The sequence below is a fragment of the Varroa jacobsoni genome, unplaced genomic scaffold (assembly GCF_002532875.2).
Source record: "Varroa jacobsoni isolate VJ856 unplaced genomic scaffold, vjacob_1.0 scaffold_545, whole genome shotgun sequence".
Taxonomy (NCBI): domain Eukaryota; kingdom Metazoa; phylum Arthropoda; class Arachnida; order Mesostigmata; family Varroidae; genus Varroa; species Varroa jacobsoni.
This window is the reverse complement of record NW_019213447.1, coordinates 191,545-211,664: the sequence shown is the minus strand read 5'-3', so window position 1 is coordinate 211,664 and position 20,120 is coordinate 191,545. Positions and strand designations below refer to the sequence as shown.

Sequence of the window (20,120 nt, the reverse complement as noted above, 5' to 3'; positions counted from 1 at the left end):
GTACTACTCGACGCCAATGGTCTGATTATCTATAAACTAAAGTGATTAGCGGGATACCAATAAACACTGCAGCTATGAAACAGATCAAAAAGACCAAGCAAAAAACAAAAAATGTATGCAGAATTACATCAGAAGTTACGTGTATAATTTCATTACTTCTTTCCTGACAAGACGACATTGATTTTAAGTGGTTAGTCCTTCCACCATCAACACTGTCTCGTAAATTATACCGGCTTCAACCGTGGCTTTAGCTGAATCTTGCAGCGTTTGGGCCCTCTCAGAATATCGTGCGCCGATTGCCAGTAAAAATATATTGAGCAATTAGTTACGAGTTAGACTACTGACTGACTGACTTGTACAGGGTGTGCAGGTTTTGTGGCGACTGATCGAGTCGAATGATACGCGTCTGTACCTCTCTTATATACATGTGTCGCTTTCATTTCAAATGCACAGTGTTCATATTTAAATATGATTTTGCCAGACACTACCTGATCGCCTGTAAATCAGTAGCAGCCAGCGTCGGTAAGATAAACGCAATATGTCGCAAAACTTACTTCGAAACAAACATTTTTTATCCTACAAGCACGCACGTTACACTGGCTTGAAGGCATGACTGTATACAGACAATTTCCACCTGACTAATACACAAACATTGCCTAATAATGTCATCCTTCATGCGTGCCATATTAAATGGCATGTGTTAGCTTTGACTATATAATTTATGAATATATGCTTACAACTAGTATTGGGAACTAACGCGCTTCATTTTGACAATTTCAGAAAGTTCATAAATTTAAACAACTGAATAGAAAGAAGGCTAAATGCGCTGTCCATACGGTGACGAGCATTTTGTATTTGTTTTGTTTGAACAACATCTAGTTCCAGCAAGGTCCTCCAGTTAACCGTCTCGGAGGTGGCAACAACTGCCTTGCAGTAGTGAAAGAAAATTAGCTAAAAAAAATCGAACCCCGTAAAGGTAAGCACAGCCGTAGCAATCTACTTACCCGTACGGCGTTACGAAAAGCTGGGACAGGAGCAAAGGTCAAGGCAACGATGCGAGTTCCGCAGGTGGCGGTAACAGGCGCACCTACAGCGACTCGCTTGGCCGCCACGAGAGCACTGTGGAAAACGGCAGCCGTCAATGACTGAGCGATTTCAGGGTCGAACGGGGGCGCGGAATCGAGCAGCATCGGCCGCCGCACGAGCCGGTGTCGATGCCAGCAGCGTTTCCGGACTCGCAACGGCAGATTCCACCACCGACGCGCCCTTCATCGTCTGAGGAGGCGTAGTTGTCGAGGCCACTTTCGAGGTGAGATGCCGAAACGCCAGTAGAGACGACGCCCACAACGCCAGCGGCGGACGGTAGCCACCCCAATTAATAATATATATATGGCTAGGTTTTTATGCGTTAGATAGAATGTAGATCAACGACGGTGACAACGAAGCTTGCGTGTCTTTTGAGCACGGAAGCAGTGGGAAGACCGAATCCATTTTGCAGACTGCGTACTGATATTTTAAAAAAAGCATACGCATAGCGGTTTAGAACGTGCACGCCACGAATCCGATCAACATGAAACGGAAACAGAAGGCCAATAAGCAAGACTGACGAGTTTTTTTTTTGTCTCAAAAACATATGACGCGCGGACACGGCTTAGCCGGAAATTCCCACTGGCGAACTAAAGGGAATTAATGAGCACCGACTGGTGATATGGGAGCCCTTTGCAGGTGAATGGTAAATGTTGAGCTATCTCAGTTTGAGATGAACTTTGGCATCGAGCTGATATTCTGTCGTGATATACATTGCTAATTATCATCTTGACAAAGGTGCTCCTTGATTAAGGAAAAAAACAACAGTGTATATTTGCAAGGATCATATAATTATTGTTGGTTATAATTTGACCTTTGTAGTTTATTTACAAGATGTTTGCTAATGCAAGTAATTTGGAATTGGCAAGAGCTGTTCTGAATGGGGCAATGATACGTTTGAGTATTTAGCATAACGTCATTATGAACCACTGACGTATATCGACCCTGTTGAGAGGTAAGCCCTTTGCAGAAAATATGACGATTCTTACAAGAATAAGCCATGGTCCGATCAAGCGATCGCTAAAACACATCACTCGATTGTCTAATAGCGAAATTCGGTGCTAGCATAGTAGTATGGTTTATTGTAGTCAGTGTCCTGATAAGTAAAGGACACCTATGATGGAATTAGATAATACTCGAAAATCTTTCGTATGTACAAAATTAGGAAAAGCTTTTGCGATGAATTAACTTACTCTAGCTGCCATATTGGAACCAGCCAAACACGTGATGCACAATCACGAACTTAAAAAATGCGTGCCAAACATGACGAGCTTAAATGTTTAAAAAACGACCACATACAAATTTATTTGAATACAGTTTACAATAAAATTAATGATAATAGTAATAAAGCAAATAAAAGACCTATTCAAGGAGTTCTGGCAACTACTGGGACTAAGTTTGCCTGGAATAGATATATAAAATGGAAAGTTTTCTTTTGAATCACTACTTGTTGCGTCCGTGTAGTGCGTTGCTAAGCGTTTTATACCAACATCGTTTTCTCAGGGATCGATCTGTTGACTGAACAAAGGTGAATTAAGTTAGACTGTGAAGTAGCAAACCGCCAAAAATCATTTCCATATAATTACATCACCACTATTTTAGAAAGTTGATACGGAAGAAACAGACACCTCATTTATATGTCAACCTGTCTTAGGGCAGTGTTTGACTATGTAGAACACACTGTTAAGGTTTAGGCTCGAATGCCATCATAGAAACCTAGTGTCACCATCAGGATAGCACGTCTTCGATCCCAGACGATGAGGAAATTGCTGGACGCTTTCTAGCCGCGATAGCTAGCAAACCTAGTCTTCTAGCTGCCATTAGCCCATGTTGGAGCCTACTTGCATTTGATGCAACTTTGGGTCGGTGGAAACGATTGGGCTCGACTATTTATTTACCTGACCAATTATCCCAGTATATGGTGCGGCTTAGTGCAGCTTCGTCGCTGTTCCTGGTAAACAGATGAAATATCCGCTCCCTTCGATCACTCCAGCTGAATCGAACGGCGACACCCTTCATTCTTCAGAAGAAAATTTGCTTGACGCTAATTTGCAATAAATGTTAGAAAAAAAAACGTTCCGACGTAGGTTTTTTGTCATGTTTAGTTGCTAAAAAAAATTTACGTATTTTTATTGAGATAGAACTGAGCTATTCGATACGATACCGGTCTGATTCATTTCTCACCCGCTCTCTATTTTTTACAATTTAAAAAGTGGTCTCGAAATTTCCTCTTACGTCTGTTACCGCTAAACCCTTCAAAATCAGGTCTAACAATTTCTGAGATTTTTCATTCTGGGCGTGGCATAGTTTTCGTTTCCCTAACCTCTCATCGCTGTCTTATCTAATAGTGGCGGGAACATGAGTTTCGCGCTTCCGCAATGCGGTACTATTTTTTAATACAAGACTTTATTTAAATCACACTTGACGGCCAGTGGCAGTTTCAATATACAGTCAACGGCTACGCTAAACGATGTCGAAATGGACGGCTGTTGATCCCGTGCGTATCAACTGTCTGGCGCTGTTCATCACATACAACGGTCGGTTCTCACGGCGGTAAGACATCGAGTTATTATGCGACGATGCTTGTTCGAGCAATTATATTTGATTGATCTTGGCATTTTTCTAACGAAATCCACATCACTGCTGCAAAAAATGTCCATAGCTTTTTTTTTTCTCTATAAATTAGCTGCTCCATACGCATAAATCGGCGATCAGTTTGATCATTTATCTGTTGCTTTAAAAAGTGTCGACGAAACACAATTGACATCTTCAAGTGAGCAACGGTGTTTATTTTGTTAGATGAATTATTTCGGACGATGGGCGAGCTAATGAAAACTATCGTATATCACCTACTGGAAATTTTTTGCAAAGAATAGCGTTTGTTGTATGTAGAGCTTGTACGCTATCGCCACGTCTTCAGTCTTGAATTATGAAACAGTTTTCAATTTTATATTCTTATAGCTTGTGATATTGCTTAGGCAGTGTGCTATAACCTGGTGTTTTCAAGATAATACTAAATAAACGTTGTCTCACCGGGTCATCAGTGAACGCCTAGTGAACGTACGGGCTTCATCGTTGAACAGTCAGACATCATCGCGCGGTAATGCACATGTTAGATGGATGAATATAGAGCTATTATGTCACATAGACATGTGATATATCTCTGTATTCCAACGTACGTATCTGGGGTTCGGTCATACACGTACATATGCACATGTGCGGGTGGGTAGCACATATCCAAATTCATGGCTTATAACAATGACATACGATTTCGCACCATTCGAAATGACTGCTCACGTCGTGGCGCTGGAGTCGAAAATATTCGAAGTACGTCCGCACGCCGACTGCCAGTGTCACCCGCCGACTGAACGTTTTCAGGAACGTTAAATTATTGATGGCACTAGAAAACGCGCTATATTTTTTATTGTTTCAAAATGCACGTCTACCTCAGTTGAGCATGATGTTATTTCCTTGGGTGTCAAAAGAAAGGGCCGGACGATCTACCATCATCGTTCAGATCCTTTTACCAAATACTGAATTACTTAATACTACCAAGACTATATTAAAACAAATTTTAACGCTAAGGGATTTACGTTAGCTCGTTTTAAACATTGCAACAACTCGAAGTGACAAGTTTCGTTCAGGCATCATATTCATATACGGACAGATAGCGGTGTCATTAGATAGAATGGCATTGCACCTGTTCGCGTTCCACATAACAACGCGCTTTCTCTACGAGATAAGTTCTTTGGAAACTTGGTAAAAATAGTGGTTAAACTTATTATTAGCCATCACCTGAACACGTGCGAACTTTAGTTTTCGGACAAAACATATTACGCATCTAAGTACTACTTATTCTAAGACGATTAGTCTGGCGTTCGATTCTATCGAGCAAAATGACCGACTACTGACAACACCAGAAACAAATTCGATTGCATGAAGAAAATAAAAAAATCAACCGAAACTTTCAGCGGCGCCAACAGCATGACGACGAGAAAATCGGACAGCGACAGGCCAAATTTTCTATGGTTATGACTACGTGCCACGGTTAGGCCCATCGGTTCCAGGGTAAAAAAAAAAAGCAAAAATGCAGATAATAACACAAGAAAAAGTTCTTAAGACAAAATCAAATGCGAGAAAGTTAGAGTGGTATGATAGCATATAATCGAAGCCCACAAACGCTGATGGCAAACGGATAAGGGGCAAGAAAAGTCATCGTGTTTATCGCCACCACTATAATTATCATGATGATGTCGAAGGTAACGAACAAAAGTTTTTGGCATTAATTTGAAAGCAATTTGGTTCTCTCGGTCTGTTTCAGGTCAGTGTAACTGCTGTGGATGTTGTTACACGTCTCTAGTAATCCCCGTCTAGCTTTCCTACTTTCGCTGTCGCCGCTGCTGAGAGTTATTGATTACCTGTACGAAGACTAAGCATCACCACGCCTCGCGTCTCCTTCGATAATTTGGGCACGAATTCGCAGAGAAAAATTGAATTGGCTACTAGCGATGGCAGCAGCTACTTCCGCAGCAAAGCCGGCATGACAACTACAGCATGACGGAGTTAACAATAGACCCACAGACGTGAGCAACGAGTACCAGTACGATAACCTACTATTGAAGAAACTATCATGGGATTAGAAACGGTCGTAGGGTGTGCGGCTCGTTTCAAATGTCATTCATTGTGTCCTATGTAAGGCCTATATACACGTCTTCACACATGCACGGACATTGTATGTATACACGGATCACACATATCTGCGTCTTTGCGCACTGATGTGATCATACACGGCTTTGCCTTTGTGTATGTGTATGGATGGGGGACTATTTATGTGAGAGAGAGGTAAGTACCCCAGTATTTGACACAAAGTGCGACACAAATGGACAACGACTTCAGTGGCCAAACACTATTCGATCTACTAATGCGAAATGCCCAACATCAGTATAGCTGCAATACAAAACACAGGGCAAAATCGAGCGATAATGATCTTCCTGCTTTTGCAGTTGACATTAACCGTAGTTCCTTTGAAATTGGCTGCGCAGGCATATGGATATCTTTGCTGGTGAAAAGATCATTTTTAATTTTTCTATCATAAATTGCTAGTAAACTGTCATAATTTCTTACTAGTAGGTTTATATAACGCACGTCTATTGTCGTGCCGTTCATGCACGACGCGTACGCAATGCCATAAATTAGAAAGCAGTTCTTGCAAGTAAATTAATAGACGGCTTTATTAAACGATTTCAGTACATCATGCGTTCGTCTATTGGCGATAACGCGAATGTGATGACAACGTTTTTTTATGACGATTATCTTCTGGCGTGTTTTTACTCTCTGGAGAGGTATGCTTAGCCTTACTTCGATGTATGGTAGGCTTCGATGTATGATCATATGCCAGATGCACACCTGAAATATTTTTAATTGCCGTTTCTAGGTGCTAGCTTCGAAACAACGGCTTCACATTGCTTTCCGAAATTCCTCTAATTTTATGCGCCTAATTCCTTTTAGGTAGCTTCTTACTGGTACCTTTTGTCGGAAACGAGGCAATATGCAGATTACTGAGGTGCTACATGAGCTGAACGTCATGATATAAAGACAAATCTATTTGGTGATGACCGAACACTGCTTCGTCAGATACTGACCTGACCGAGGAATCCTTAGAGTCACGGTTCATCGCAGGTGCTAACTGTAGGTGCTCGTAACATTAAGCACCCTTCTACATTAAGAACAACATTGAATTATAGCTTGACGTATAACGAAGCAATGTCCATTAAACATAAATACAAAACAACACTCACTATTAGGTCAATAATTGACAGGTGTCGCGCGAAGAACAATGATGATAAATCGCCGACAATTCGGCTTTCGCCGCGAAAAATGCTAAAGAGGTCGGTGTGCTGGAAATCAGGTAGTGATATGCCACCTTTATCAACGAAGCATATTTGTTTTAATAAGAATGACCTTTGAGGCAACGCCAGGACGATTTCAGTAGCATTCGTGGCACCTCTACAGGCTATGGATAGTGGCGTTCCTTGTTTCGACATCGTCACCAGGTACGTCACTGATTCCTCTTATATATCTTTCAATTTTTGCTCTCATCATCAGCTTCATTCAGTTACATGCGCCCCGTCATCAAATGGCTACACCCGCTAGAAATAATACCAGAAATGATTACCGTCAGAACGTGATTTGCTGCTACTGCTGCTGCTGCATCGCAAGGCCGTTGTCACGAATGTTTTTTTGCCACCGAAAAATGCCCGAATACAACGAGCGGCGTCTCGTCGCCTGCCACAACAGACATCGGCCGCAAAACACTTTCAGCATCAGCGGTTCCAACAATTGCTCACCGACACTAGAGGCCAGTATCAACACTTACCGTAAGGCTACATTACCGACTGGGCAAAGAAGAGTTCTGTTCTACTGAGATTTTACCACTGATGCTTTTGTTCGTCCGGTACCAACGGACCCTTACCTCCCCCCCACCCGCTAAGCCATATCGAAATAAAGTGTACCGCCAAACGGCGAACGACCGTCGCGATAGATTCAATCGCACTGGATTTACGAATCAGATTTTGCCGCATCCAACGCTATCAATTGAAAACCGTCATAGGCATTTTTAGTCGATCGGCGTTGCGTTTGCTGCTGCAACAAGAATAGCTACATCAACGACGGACGTTCCACGGTCGTTCCAGGTGTTTTGTTCAATCATCGGGAAAGCAAATGGAAATCAATGAAGATCAGACGCACGACTGGCGCCTGCAACTACTTTACAAAGTCAATTCGGTTGTTGTGGCCGCCGCTGCTACCGCCGTTGTGTGAATTCTAAATGCAGAAGCATTCACAGTAAGTAATAGCAATATAATAGCAATAGCGCCAAAGGTTCGGGAAGCAAAAATAGAGGCCAAATTTTACTGCTACTGTAGATAGGTGCGGTCAAATAGCGGTAGCAAAAAACCCAAGTTGAGAATGAAATCGAAAACGAAAAAGACAAAATCTCAGATAGGAGCCGCGTGTGAACGAAAAAAATCGTGTGAATTTTGCTGACTGATAATTAGCGCCGTGGAAATTTTAAGGATTGCTTTTGTATGAACCGTCGTGTGATCAAAGGCGATACGTCCTACACTGACGCCTTTTTTTTTTATAGCTAGCTATTTATAGAGAATTGATAGCAAGAATAGTTGCATTGACTCTATGGCTACATGCAGCCGTATGCGTATAGAGGCTGGATGACATCATAATGAGGTTTCGTACAGCGCGTTTTCATCTAGGAAGGCAAATAAACAAATATATTTTTTTCACTTCATTTAGTGTATTCCTAGTCACAGTTCGGCAAGCGTATGTGCCGAGTGTGACATAACGGCCTTAAAAGCCTGGCTCGAGGAAATGCAAATTGCGTACAAAGAGGTAAGGACGACTGAATTAATTTTAGATCGTGTTTGCCTTATTATCGATCGATTATATAAGTAACGATCATATTCGACCTCGCTATAAATGAATCGAAGTTTTTGCATCTTCCTGAAATCCTAGCTAAAGCAACTTAATGCGACGCTCAAGGAAAATTAAGGTAGAGTACTTTCAATAAGTTGATCTGGCATTTTTTTAACTAGTTCTATATAAGCACTGGGAGCCAAGCAGTACTGCCTACTTCCTCGCCTACTGAGCTTTCAGTTAATAATTTATCACACTAAGCGTGTCATGGGTAATGATGTACGGGTAACGATAAACGTATACTATTTGACTTATGAAATCATAGTCTCGAACTAGCATTCGTAGAGCAAAAAGTTATTATTTATCATAGACTAACTTCTTTTTTTGTACCGAACTATGCGAGAATAACTAATTGGTGATAGATTCTGACCGTACGAGCGCCCATCATCTTTGCAGTAAGCCTAATGTCAGTATATCTCAAAATTTTCGAAACTAGGTTGTCAAGGACGTCTAATGTACCCGTTGGCCTGTGGTGTATTTGAATTCATTGTTTACTTGTGTGTGTGTTTACTTGTTTGTGTGTGTTATGAACATTTTCGCTAAAAGTCTTTAGAGCATCTATTTAAATGTAGCATTAGTAATATGATAAAATAGTAAGCATGTTACTTAGATCGCCTTAAGCTCCGTGAACTATTTTTCCGTATCACTAATTTGAATTATTTAATTTCAAACGGGAACGGAAACGTATTCTGTTCGCCTGTAGTATCGAAAACCCAATACTAAACAACGCCAACAAACGTGGCCACGCACACCGTATTAAATCAATCAAGCCATACATTATTTTAACGTCTCCCTGATATTTTTTGCTTTATTTTTCCATCCATTAATGTTCCAATTACTGTTCAAATTTAGATCAAATTTAAATGTGCAGTAGTCAACTAGTGGTTCTTCGTTCCTTCTGATCATTTGACTAGTAGTATTAACACAGATCTACGGCTTTCCACATGACACGCTTCATATGACGCACGGAATCATTCGAATCTGATGCGCCCCTCATCTTACCAATCCTACCTCAGAGACTGTAACACGTGAGGTTCATAACACGATCGGCTGCCAATAGAAACTACCGAAACCAGCGAAAAGGGAGCCATAAGATTCACGCATACATACACACATATATAAGCGGAATTTATTGCCAGATGAACGTTTTGTTCACTGGCAGACAATTCAGATATCCAAAAACAGACAAACTTATAAACAGATTTGCAGTCACACACACACACACATACAAAATGAAGAAACGTACAAAGATTGCTACAAGTTCTATGCAGTTATTCTGGACTGGAAATGAGCTCATTTAGACACTTCCATCATTTCGGCGTTGACCAGTTTGACTCGATTTGGTCAGTTTGATCGACGAATGCAGGCGTAACAACATTATGGGCCGGTCAGCGACAACGATGACTGCGGCAGCGAGTGTAGACATCGGCTGAAGCCGCTGCATGAAGAAACGGCCGAAGGCTGTCACGTCAAAATGTAACTAAATATTTCCATCAGTATGGCGGTGCATTTGTTATCGATCACAAATACTAATCGCTGATACGGCAACGATGGTCACTGACGCTGGACTCGACAATACGTGTCGGACGAGTGGGAAAAAACGGCCTGAAGACAACGCCTATGTATAGGAAAATAGCGTTTTCTACAAAAATTAAATTGCGAAGCAATACTGCCAGAACATTCCAATAAGTAATAGATCAACCGCAATTCCCCGAAGCTAATACGCTAGAAATTCTTTATTTAACTACAGGATGTTCAAAAAGCTACGCAGGCTTTGGCTGTAACCTTTGATAGAATATTATTTTCCGTAAGCTCATACTCAAGTAAACGAACGATTTAAATGAAAACAAATTCGAGCAAAATATAATATTTTTTTGTTTTTAATTTTGAAAAAATACTGATAATTCCAAAGCAAAATTCCTTACCCTCCTTCCTTATTTGGAAACGCACACTTCAATCGAAATAACTGCAGGAAAAAGCACAAAAATTAGATTAAGGGAAGTTCCTGTCGTTACCGTTAGACTTCGCTTCCATAGAATTGCACCGTTTGCACCACGTATAGGGGAGTCAATAAGTCCAAAATGTTTGCTTGATTCTGCGACCACTATTGGGAACGGTGACGCATTTGATGCTAACATCTGCCTAGACCATTTTTGTTAACGTCTGAAAGTTCATAAGGATGACCGTTTATGTTCCTAACTTATTTTTTTAGCCAAACTCACTATCGCAACATTAAGTTTCTCCTTTGCGCCTCAAGAAACCTTCCAAAGATCTCGTTTTGTGCAAATTCGATTGAACCAATTTAGGCATTAGCAAGATATTTCGAATTTCGAGTATAGAATCAGTTTTCGATTGGGTTTTTGCGCCATATGTTTTCATGTTTTTGACGAAAAACGCCTGCCTACTTTGTGTATGTTTTTAACATAACGGAACATTTCTAGATAGCAGGAAGGTCTCGAGAAAAGCCGTTTGATAAGCTTTACTTATGCAAGTCTTTTACTTACATAAGAATGAAAAACATCTATAGATTTATAAACGTATATACGTATATCAATATCAGTAACGATTAACGTTATTTTGTGCACTTTTTACGATACTGGGTGTTGGTATTCATTAGTTTTTTTGGCGTTTGCGTACCAATAGACAAAAGTGCCGTGTTTTTTTAAATGGAACAAAAAAACGTTTCTGAACTATGTTCAACTTTCATTAATTTATATTGTTTTCTTGCAAGTGCCGTACAAACGTATAAGCTAGGCCGTATTGCTTTAGTAGATAACGGTCATTTTTCTTCAAGCAGACAAAAGTTATCTACGATTGAGAGACGATCGGTGATTTAACGCAATAAGCCGGCTCTGTAGCCTAAAAATTAGAATTTTAGCCGAATAAATGGTAAATATGCTTGTTATGTTCGATGTGCTGCTTCCGGTTTCTGTAGTTCAAACGGTCTGAATTAGCTCTCCAAAACCTGCGAGATCCGAAGAACTAAAAACAACTTAGAATGGTCAAACCAGAATAGCAAAACCGGAAACCTCGGATCATAAAAACATTTTGATTATACAAGGACAGTTTCGGATTTCGGCATTGAGCTACACTGGGTAGATGAATACATAACAAAAGAATAGACTAGACTGCTTCAATTCACAAACATGCTAATTTCCGTAGTTAAGTTGACTGTATGCATCGTTGAAACCCATAGAAAACGAGGGCCTAAAATTAGGCCTTCAAATCTACCATGGCCTTATCATATTCCTCCGAAGTGGCTCCGAAGGTTAGATTCGACTGAGTTAGCGTCGATAGCACTGAACGATACTAAGAAATGAATAATGCACATTTGTTGTTGGACCGGAAAACGTTTTGACGGAAACTGATCCCTCGCACAGCTTTTGTAATATCAATGCAAATGTTTTAGCTTATTCTTATAATTACAGGCTACACTTAGTTTCTTTTTTGTTTGTTTAAAAACTGAACATTTTGACCATCTCTATGATGGTGGTATTTTATGCGTTACGAGCAAAGCGAGGCCGGTCAAATCTCGACACGTACCACTATAATGTGTTTGGTAACTGCTGATTCATAGAGCTCCTATGAAGCAAGTGAATGTGTTGCAATGCGGACGTGGGTCGTCATTGTGACGACCTGGAACCGACTCTATCAAGCAAAAAACTAATACAACATTTAATCGTTGACACTAAATGGCATACGTTTAATCCTCACATGAAATTCACCCGGAAGAATCCTACGTTCTACCGGAAAAGACGTCGAAATTTTATATCGATTGTAGCTTCTGACCAGCAGATATTTTATGCTGTACATTAGAGCTACAATAGAGGAATAATACTAAATTGTATACATCTGTTTTGTTTCTTTTCCTACCTTTACATATACGCTATTCTGTATAAATAGACCATACACCTACTGTAACTACACCTCCATTCGAAAACCACTGCAGCATAAGTCTATAGTTAACACGTGACCCGGTGCTTTAGAGTTTTCCGTTGGAATTTCCGATACACATAACGCAGGCAGTCGTTTTATCGGTTAAATTGTAAATATATACATTTTGTACATATGGGATATATCAATTACACGAAAATAAATGGTACAGCACTCACAGGGGCAGACCGCTCCTTAATGTTTGCATTACAACATCGGAAAAACCAAGGGCATCATCATCCACCACCGACGATATGCCCATGACAGCGAATCATCGTCTCGGACCGGCGACGTCGCTTGGTCCGGCAGCGTCAGATGTGGAAAAACAATGCGAAACAAAAAGCCGCTTCTGCTGCTCCAGTAGTATCTCTATAAAACACAGAAAAAAATCCAAGCGCTCGAACCAGCGAAGCAAAGATCGTTGTGTAACTATTTTAAGTTCTATTTATGTTTGAACTTAACTTCCAGCGTGTATGTACGAAGTGAGTCTTCGAAATCGTTTTTTGCCATAGTCAGACTGGAGTAGATATGTTGTCGGTATTTCAGTCGGCTAAACAGAAGCACTATATTTTGATAAGCGGGTATTTATTTACAGATTCGCGAATGAGCAGGCCTTAGTAACAAACTTGGTTGAGCACAATCAGCCCCCGAGCAGAAGTATTATCTAACTAGTGATGTCATATAGAGGACAGACACGCCTTCAGCTAATCAGTTATGGTGTCACTCCTCTATGGTTAGTTAGTTTTGGTGCATTGAGGAAAAGTTAATGGACATAAAATATATTACATCTTTCTAATGCACCTGCAAAAAATTGTATAGGCTTACAGCACCAACTAGAAGGCAGTTAATTAATTAAAGCAACTGCAATAAATAAAAAACACCGTGCACTCAGACATGAGGATATATGAGGTCTTTGTCAGTCCAGCAGCAAAAAAATTACGTAACTTAGCTCCACTAGTTGATATTTCCTTTCGTGCTTTGAATGTTACATTGGAAAACAGATTTCTTTACTTTTTTTAGGTTAGACAGGATAGGTGTGTTTATGAAGCCTGAACTATTCTATTACTGTGCCATTCATTGCCTTCATTGGACGACAAATAATGTCGTTTTTTTTATATACTCGCTATAACTCAACATACACAGCTAAATGTTAAAAATATTCATCGAATACACCAATACATTCTACGGAGCCATCCCCATTCAAAGTATTGTGGGTCGAACCGGCTGATTGTACAAAATTTTGAGGAAAAATCATCGGCCGAAGTCAAAACCTTGCGATCTGTCATCTGTGAACCATCAGTTATCTAGCTAAATCTATAGGCATGCATGCATTCATCCTTAGGTGCCCTATATTTCACAAATTTTACTGTGGTATCAATAACAGTACCACGAAGTACGAATCTATTTTGGAAACAAATATAATAATATACAAACGTATATTTGCTGGGTTCAATTTTGCATTTTGTTTTTAAATTAGCTCTAACAGCAATTCGGAATATGGGAGCAATGAACTGATTATTTATGGTGCCGGAGGACGCGGCCAAGGTCCACCTTCAAACTCGCTTCATACTATTTAACGATACAGAAGGTCTGGTCAATGCAAGTGCTTAATCCATATGATCTAAAAACAAAAAGCTAAAATCTTACCCCCAATGCAACGCACATGATCTACACAGAATACGCACGCGTGCAAGCCCCTTCCATAATGAATAAGCATATTGCTTTCTGTCTACTATACCAGAATCGGCATCTGTGTCTATTGAAAGCATAGACAACAACGGTGGCAACAAGTCTGTTTCATCAGCCAATTCTCTATCCTTTCTTCGACTGCGCGCATTAGATGAACTAGATTAATGCCATCTAAAAGCGAGCGCGGTTTCGATCGACAATGGCCATTACCAGAAGCCCTGTTACTGCAGCGTTGCTGAATCGGATCATTCGAAGACCATATGAGATCTTACATAACGGTCCAACGACAGCAGCGAAGGAAGGGAGGGGGGGCGGGTCGCAATGAGCCAGAATCTGCTAACGACGGCATCCGGCGATCCGGGCGGTTCCAGAATCACCGGGGATCAGCTCCATCATCAACACACAGACGTCGGCCCCGCCCTAAAATCTGACGTTTCAATACGAACGGATTTCGTTTTGGGTACTGGCTCCTGTTACTGCTGCTAGTAGCGTCGAAGTTGCCGTTCTGAGAAAGAAAAAAGAGACGATGACCTTGCTCTTTACGGCGCTCTTCACACGTAGGAGGGTTAAACAGATTACTACCAGTTAGGTCCCTGCAACCAGTAGCAATTATAGCAGCACATCAGAAAGAAAAATCGGGCTTTACGGAGAAAAGTCAAGAGTACAACTATGTAACAGAGCCACCAGTCGCTCTCCCCACGACAGTCAGCGCTGGTCTGCTTGCCGCAGCCGCTACAGCCGTCATCGCCCAAACATTTTGGAGCACTTTTGAGGGCGGTTGTCGCTGTTGTAGCATTTCTCAGCGGATTTCAGGGAAGTGGGATTGAGGGAAAGACGCCAGCGCTATAAATGCCTCGCGTGTTGTCTTTTTGGGAGCAGAACTGGTTCTAACAGCAACACTAGCAGCAGCAAAGGACAATAATAATAATGAAGACTTTCGTCTGCATCGCTGTCCTTGTGGCTACCGCCCATGCTGGAATTGTAGGTATCGCCTCGACCGGAGCCTCATCTCAGCATCGCTCCGAGGATGGACTCGGCAACTATGCTTTTGCCTACGATGAGGGCCATGCCACTGGCGGGACTTTCCGCAAAGAGTCTGGCAACGCTCTCGGAGTGAAAATCGGATCGTACGGACTTCGTGATGCTGATGGTCGTGTCCGTACCGTGAACTATGTTGCTGATGCGGCTGGATTCCGCGCCTCGGTGTCGACCAACGAGCCTGGAACCGCTCCTTCCCTTCCTGCTGCTGCCGCCTACAATGGCGCCCCCGTTGCTAAAGTCGCCGTTGCCACCGCCCCTGTTGTGGCTGCTGCCTCGTACGCTGCCCCTGTTGCTGTGGCCGCTCCGGCTGTTACTGCTCCGGCCTATGCTGCCCCTCTGGCCGCTCCGGCCTACGCTGCCCCTTTGGTCGCTCCGGCCTACGCTGCCCCTCTGGCCGCTCCGGCTTTCGCTGCCCCTTTGGCTGTCTCCGCTGGCGCTCCCGCCCAATATGCCGCCAACGTATTTGCTCCCTCTGGTGCTCCCTGGTAAATAATGAAGAGTCTGTAAAAGAAGTTAAAAAAAAATAGAAATTGCGTCTGTAATGAAACCATTCTACGAAGTGGTGGTATCTATTTATTTCCTGTGATCCCTCCAAAGACGATCGACCTCTTACGAAGTCACGTTTTTTTCTTGACCAGTTGTGGCCTGTTCTTCACTTCGTCTGCTTCCTTTTTGCACTTCATTCTTCGATGTGGTCTCAATCTCAACCATTTATAATGTCTGTGATACTACTCTATCTTTAAAATATTTGTACTTGTTTTTTTCGCCAGCGTCTTGATTATTTTTTCCATGACAATTGCTTTTCAACTGTAGACATCTTTTTGTTCTACCCCTGTTATTTCTGTATGAGCCACCGACGAGAAGCTGATGCAATCTGCAATTGCTGTGTGTATAATAAATTATTGATTTTTTTTTAATTAAACGCAATGCTTTCTATATCTTATGAACCAGCTAACGTTATTATAAATGCAATACAATACAAATTATTGGTTTGCTTATGGAACTGCAGTTTTGGACAGATATGTTTTTATAGGGTTGCTGATAATTGAATAAGTTGATGGTAATTATATTAAATTAAATAAATAAGTTAACGGTAGTAAAGATCCGTACACAATATCTTTTTTGCGTAGGGATATGCAAGAAAGCAGAGATAAAAAAACATATTCTATCATTTTAGTTATATTCCCGTCTGACTTATTGGCTTAAGCTAAATATAATTCAGAATACGAAGATACATAAACCAGTAAATACCAGATCGTTCTCACATCAAATGAGTGTAATCTTCCACTCAAAACTGTACTCTGTCGTCTTTATATACAGTGCAGAAGTGCCTGGATCTCTTCTAAGGAAACTAAATTGTACCACTGCCCTCTCATAGAGCTCATCTAATTATTTCCTACGACAATTTTTTTTTTTTTTTAATATTTTACGGTAACAAACAAAGCAGATATTTTTCGCGAACAAGAGGTACTCAAAACACGATGGAAATTACATAAAATGTGGTCCAGGTTCAAGCCCGGGCATAGACATATTTCGTTTCGTGCTAAGAGCTGGCCATCTGATGGAACGTTTACAGCGTTACAGAATGTAAAACTTGAAACATAGAGAGATTGGTCTGAATCAAGAACGAGAAGCTGTTGATCTGTTGATAGCAAGACATCGACGCCGATTCGTCGCTGAACTGCGATATTGGAACTAGAAACCCAGTACGTTAGACCGAATTAGGCTGCCCCGGTATTTCTCCATAACTACCGCTCTCTCTATCAAGCTATAAAGAGTTACCAAATGAAGACGCAACCAATACGCAATGATATACACGCTTCGAAATCATTAAATCAGATAAAGATGATTGAAAGACTAAAGTTACTCAAAAGGTTCCAACTTTAGAGAATAAAGGATAAGAAAAATTTCTACGCAATACCAACAGGATCGAATTAAAGATTCAAAATCATGATTTTCGTTGAAAAAAATAATGAATTAATTTTTAGTTGCTAAATACATGTTTCCTAACTAATTATCAAGTATCCGATTTACGACAAATCGCCTTACCGCTGCATAGTACTGCTTGAAAAACTTGTCATGAACCGGGCTCGAGAAAGGGCTTCTACTATATTTACTATCCTATTTACTGCTCGGATGTTTGCTGGAAGTTGAAACATTGTCTATGATCAGATCCTCATGTCATGATCAGCCACCTCTGTGTTTTTCTGGCTAGTAAGTAAATACATTACCGTTACATTATCGATGTAACGGTTATTTTACGGTAATTCGAAGGGAAAACAACAGGTAAAATGGCCGAGTTCATATATTCAAAATGAGTTACCGTTCTTGCCAATTAAAGTCTTACCTATTAAACATCAATGACTGACTTCAACCAATCAGGTGATTTGAGAATTATATAATCAGCTAATTTCACTTATATAGTGTCAAAGACTGCAGCTTATGTCTCTAAAACTGCATATTATACTCCTTTGTATTCAGCAACCTAACCTATTCTCACAACCTATGAGAGTGTTGTTTAATTTTTTTTATGTGTTCATCTCCACCACTCATGATCAGAGGCTGCTTCAAGGTTCATAAAATAATTTTTGATTGATCGACACGACAAAGTTATCTTGCAGATACTGCTTTATAATTCTCTCCTCCTGGTTACCTTTGTTTGTAAAAACTAGATCATTTTTTATATTCTGTTGTGTTTGATAAGATTAAAAGCGTTCGTCACGTATCGAGATTTTACTTATTTACTTTGGAGATGGCGTAAAAGTAACATTGTCATCTTCAAGCTTGGTTAGTCGCGTCCAAATCCACGCAGAAATTTTAAGATAGGCCGGTCACAAGCTAAAAACTCGAGTGGTACAAGTGCAACTATTATGGTAAATGTCAACGGAGGAAACGCCCCGTGCAGTGTATGTAAATGTATAAAGTTCACGAAAAATGTCCACTGACCCTCTATATCTACATGCACATTTTAAAAAGCTAAAAGTCCGTAATTTTAGGTGATATAAGCAACGAGTGTAGAGAGATGCAGTTCATAAGCAAGCATAGGTAATTCAAGCATAAGTAATTTTCACAATGACTTTTTCTCGCTGTAACAATTTATTCTAATGACTGGTTCACAAAACAGTCGAATCTCAGTTTATACTCACCTGTCATTATAAATTACATTAATTAATCATTATATAAGTGATATTAAGTCACAACTGAAAATTATATAGATTTGGAATACTAAATTCTTCAATGCGGACAACCCCCAGTTTACATTTATATTTCATCATCTCAGTTCATTATACACTGCTATTATAAATATCTGTCCAGTAAAAAATCTGCGACAATATCTAATATGAACCTTTGCCCCCTTAAAAATTGTCCAGACAAAATTACGTTTACAGGGTTCTTGCTCCTAAACAAGGACGTTCTCCTGGACCCAGAATATCGCGCAGTGGAACAACAGCACACATGACTGCATCGATGAGATACAAAGAAAGGAAAAATGGGGCTAACGGATCGCCAGGAGAGGGCAGCAAAGATGCCCATACACTATCTATTTTAGCTGGAAGGGTATCGTTGATTCATTGAGAGGAGGGGCATGGCCCTAGCCTGCGGTCGACTACAGGAGTTTTTGAATATCGTCTTATGGCGCATTCTGTTACACGTTACTATAAATACACGCATTTCTTTTTGTATTGTATTCAGTTAGACTGCACTGAACAGTAACAATGAAGACCTTCATTTGTATCGCTGCCTTTGTGGCTACAGCCCATGCTGGAATTGCAGGTATCGCCTCGACCGGAGCCTCGTCTCAGCACCGCTCCGAGGATGGACTCGGCAACTATGCTTTTGCTTACGATGAGGGTCACGCCACTGGCGGGACCTTCCGCAAAGAATCTGGCAATGCACTCGGAGTGAAAATCGGATCGTACGGACTTCGTGATGCTGATGGTCGTATCCGTACCGTGAACTATGTTGCTGATGCGGCTGGATTCCGCGCCTCGGTGTCGACTAATGAACCCGGAACCGCTCCTTCCCTTCCTGCTGCTGCCGCCTACAACGGCGCCCCCGTTGCTAAAGTTGCTATTGCTGCCGCTCCTGTTGTTGCCTCTGCCTCGCATGCTGCCCCTGTCGCTATAGCATCCCCGGCTATTGCTGTTCCAGCTTACGCTACAGGTCTGACCGCTCCGGTTTACACCGCCTCTGTGGCTGCCTCCGTCGGTATCCCTGCTAACTACGTCCCCAACGTGTTCACCTCCTCCGGCACTCCCTGGTAAATGACGAACTCTGTTGGTGTAGCTGCTATAGCAGTGACCATTTATGGCCACCAGCTTGCCGCTTCAGTCTACGTTATTGCTGCTTACTATGCTGTTCCTCTGGTCGTCCCAAACATGAAAGCTCTCGTGTGCGCAGCCAACGTTTTTGCCCCGTTGGGCATCCCCTGGACAGACGGGTTGTAACTAGAAAACTCTTTGAACAAAACAGATGAGTTGTTCCGATCGTGTTTCATCTATTTATTTTTAATCACTTCTATCAACTTCAAATACTGTTGATCCTTTGGGATTATATCAGTTACTTTGTCTTTCCTACGCTAAAATCTCAACACGACTTAGCCTTTTCAATTCTTTTTCATAGTAGCGATATGAATTCTTTAGTCCTTTTGTATATTGCACACGTTCACTGGTGATCGTGTACCAGTTTTAAAATTGTGATGTACATAAAGCGTAGATTATGTTACGTTCATGATATTTACTCTCTATACAATTAGAGACGCCTACAATAATGATCTTTTTTCTATCGATTATGTGATGATTTTTCGTACAGCTGACATATTTAATAAATGATAACTGAAAAATACTGATAGTGATCTATAAATCGTGAATATTCTTTCTAAA

The 20,120-nt window shown here is 41.0% G+C and overlaps 1 protein-coding gene and 1 long non-coding RNA gene across 2 annotated transcripts; one reads left to right on the top strand and one right to left on the bottom strand.

Annotated features, from left to right (window-relative positions):
* Nucleotides 1-2,363: 2,363 nt before the first annotated feature.
* LOC111261306 (uncharacterized) lies at nucleotides 2,364-4,456 on the bottom strand. Its single transcript, XR_002680908.2, has 3 exons — nucleotides 4,120-4,456; nucleotides 2,985-3,130; nucleotides 2,364-2,604 (listed from the first exon to the last, which is right to left on the bottom strand). It is a non-coding gene; the product is annotated as an uncharacterized LOC111261306 (long non-coding RNA).
* A 10,594-nt stretch (nucleotides 4,457-15,050) lies between these two features.
* Nucleotides 15,051-20,120, top strand: LOC111261301 (uncharacterized). Its single transcript, XM_022834678.2, has 3 exons — nucleotides 15,051-15,722; nucleotides 18,627-18,754; nucleotides 18,949-20,120. The coding sequence occupies exons 1-3, from the start codon at nucleotides 15,124-15,126 to the stop codon at nucleotides 19,500-19,502; spliced, it is 1,281 nt and encodes a 426-aa protein (XP_022690413.1). The 5' UTR covers nucleotides 15,051-15,123; the 3' UTR covers nucleotides 19,503-20,120.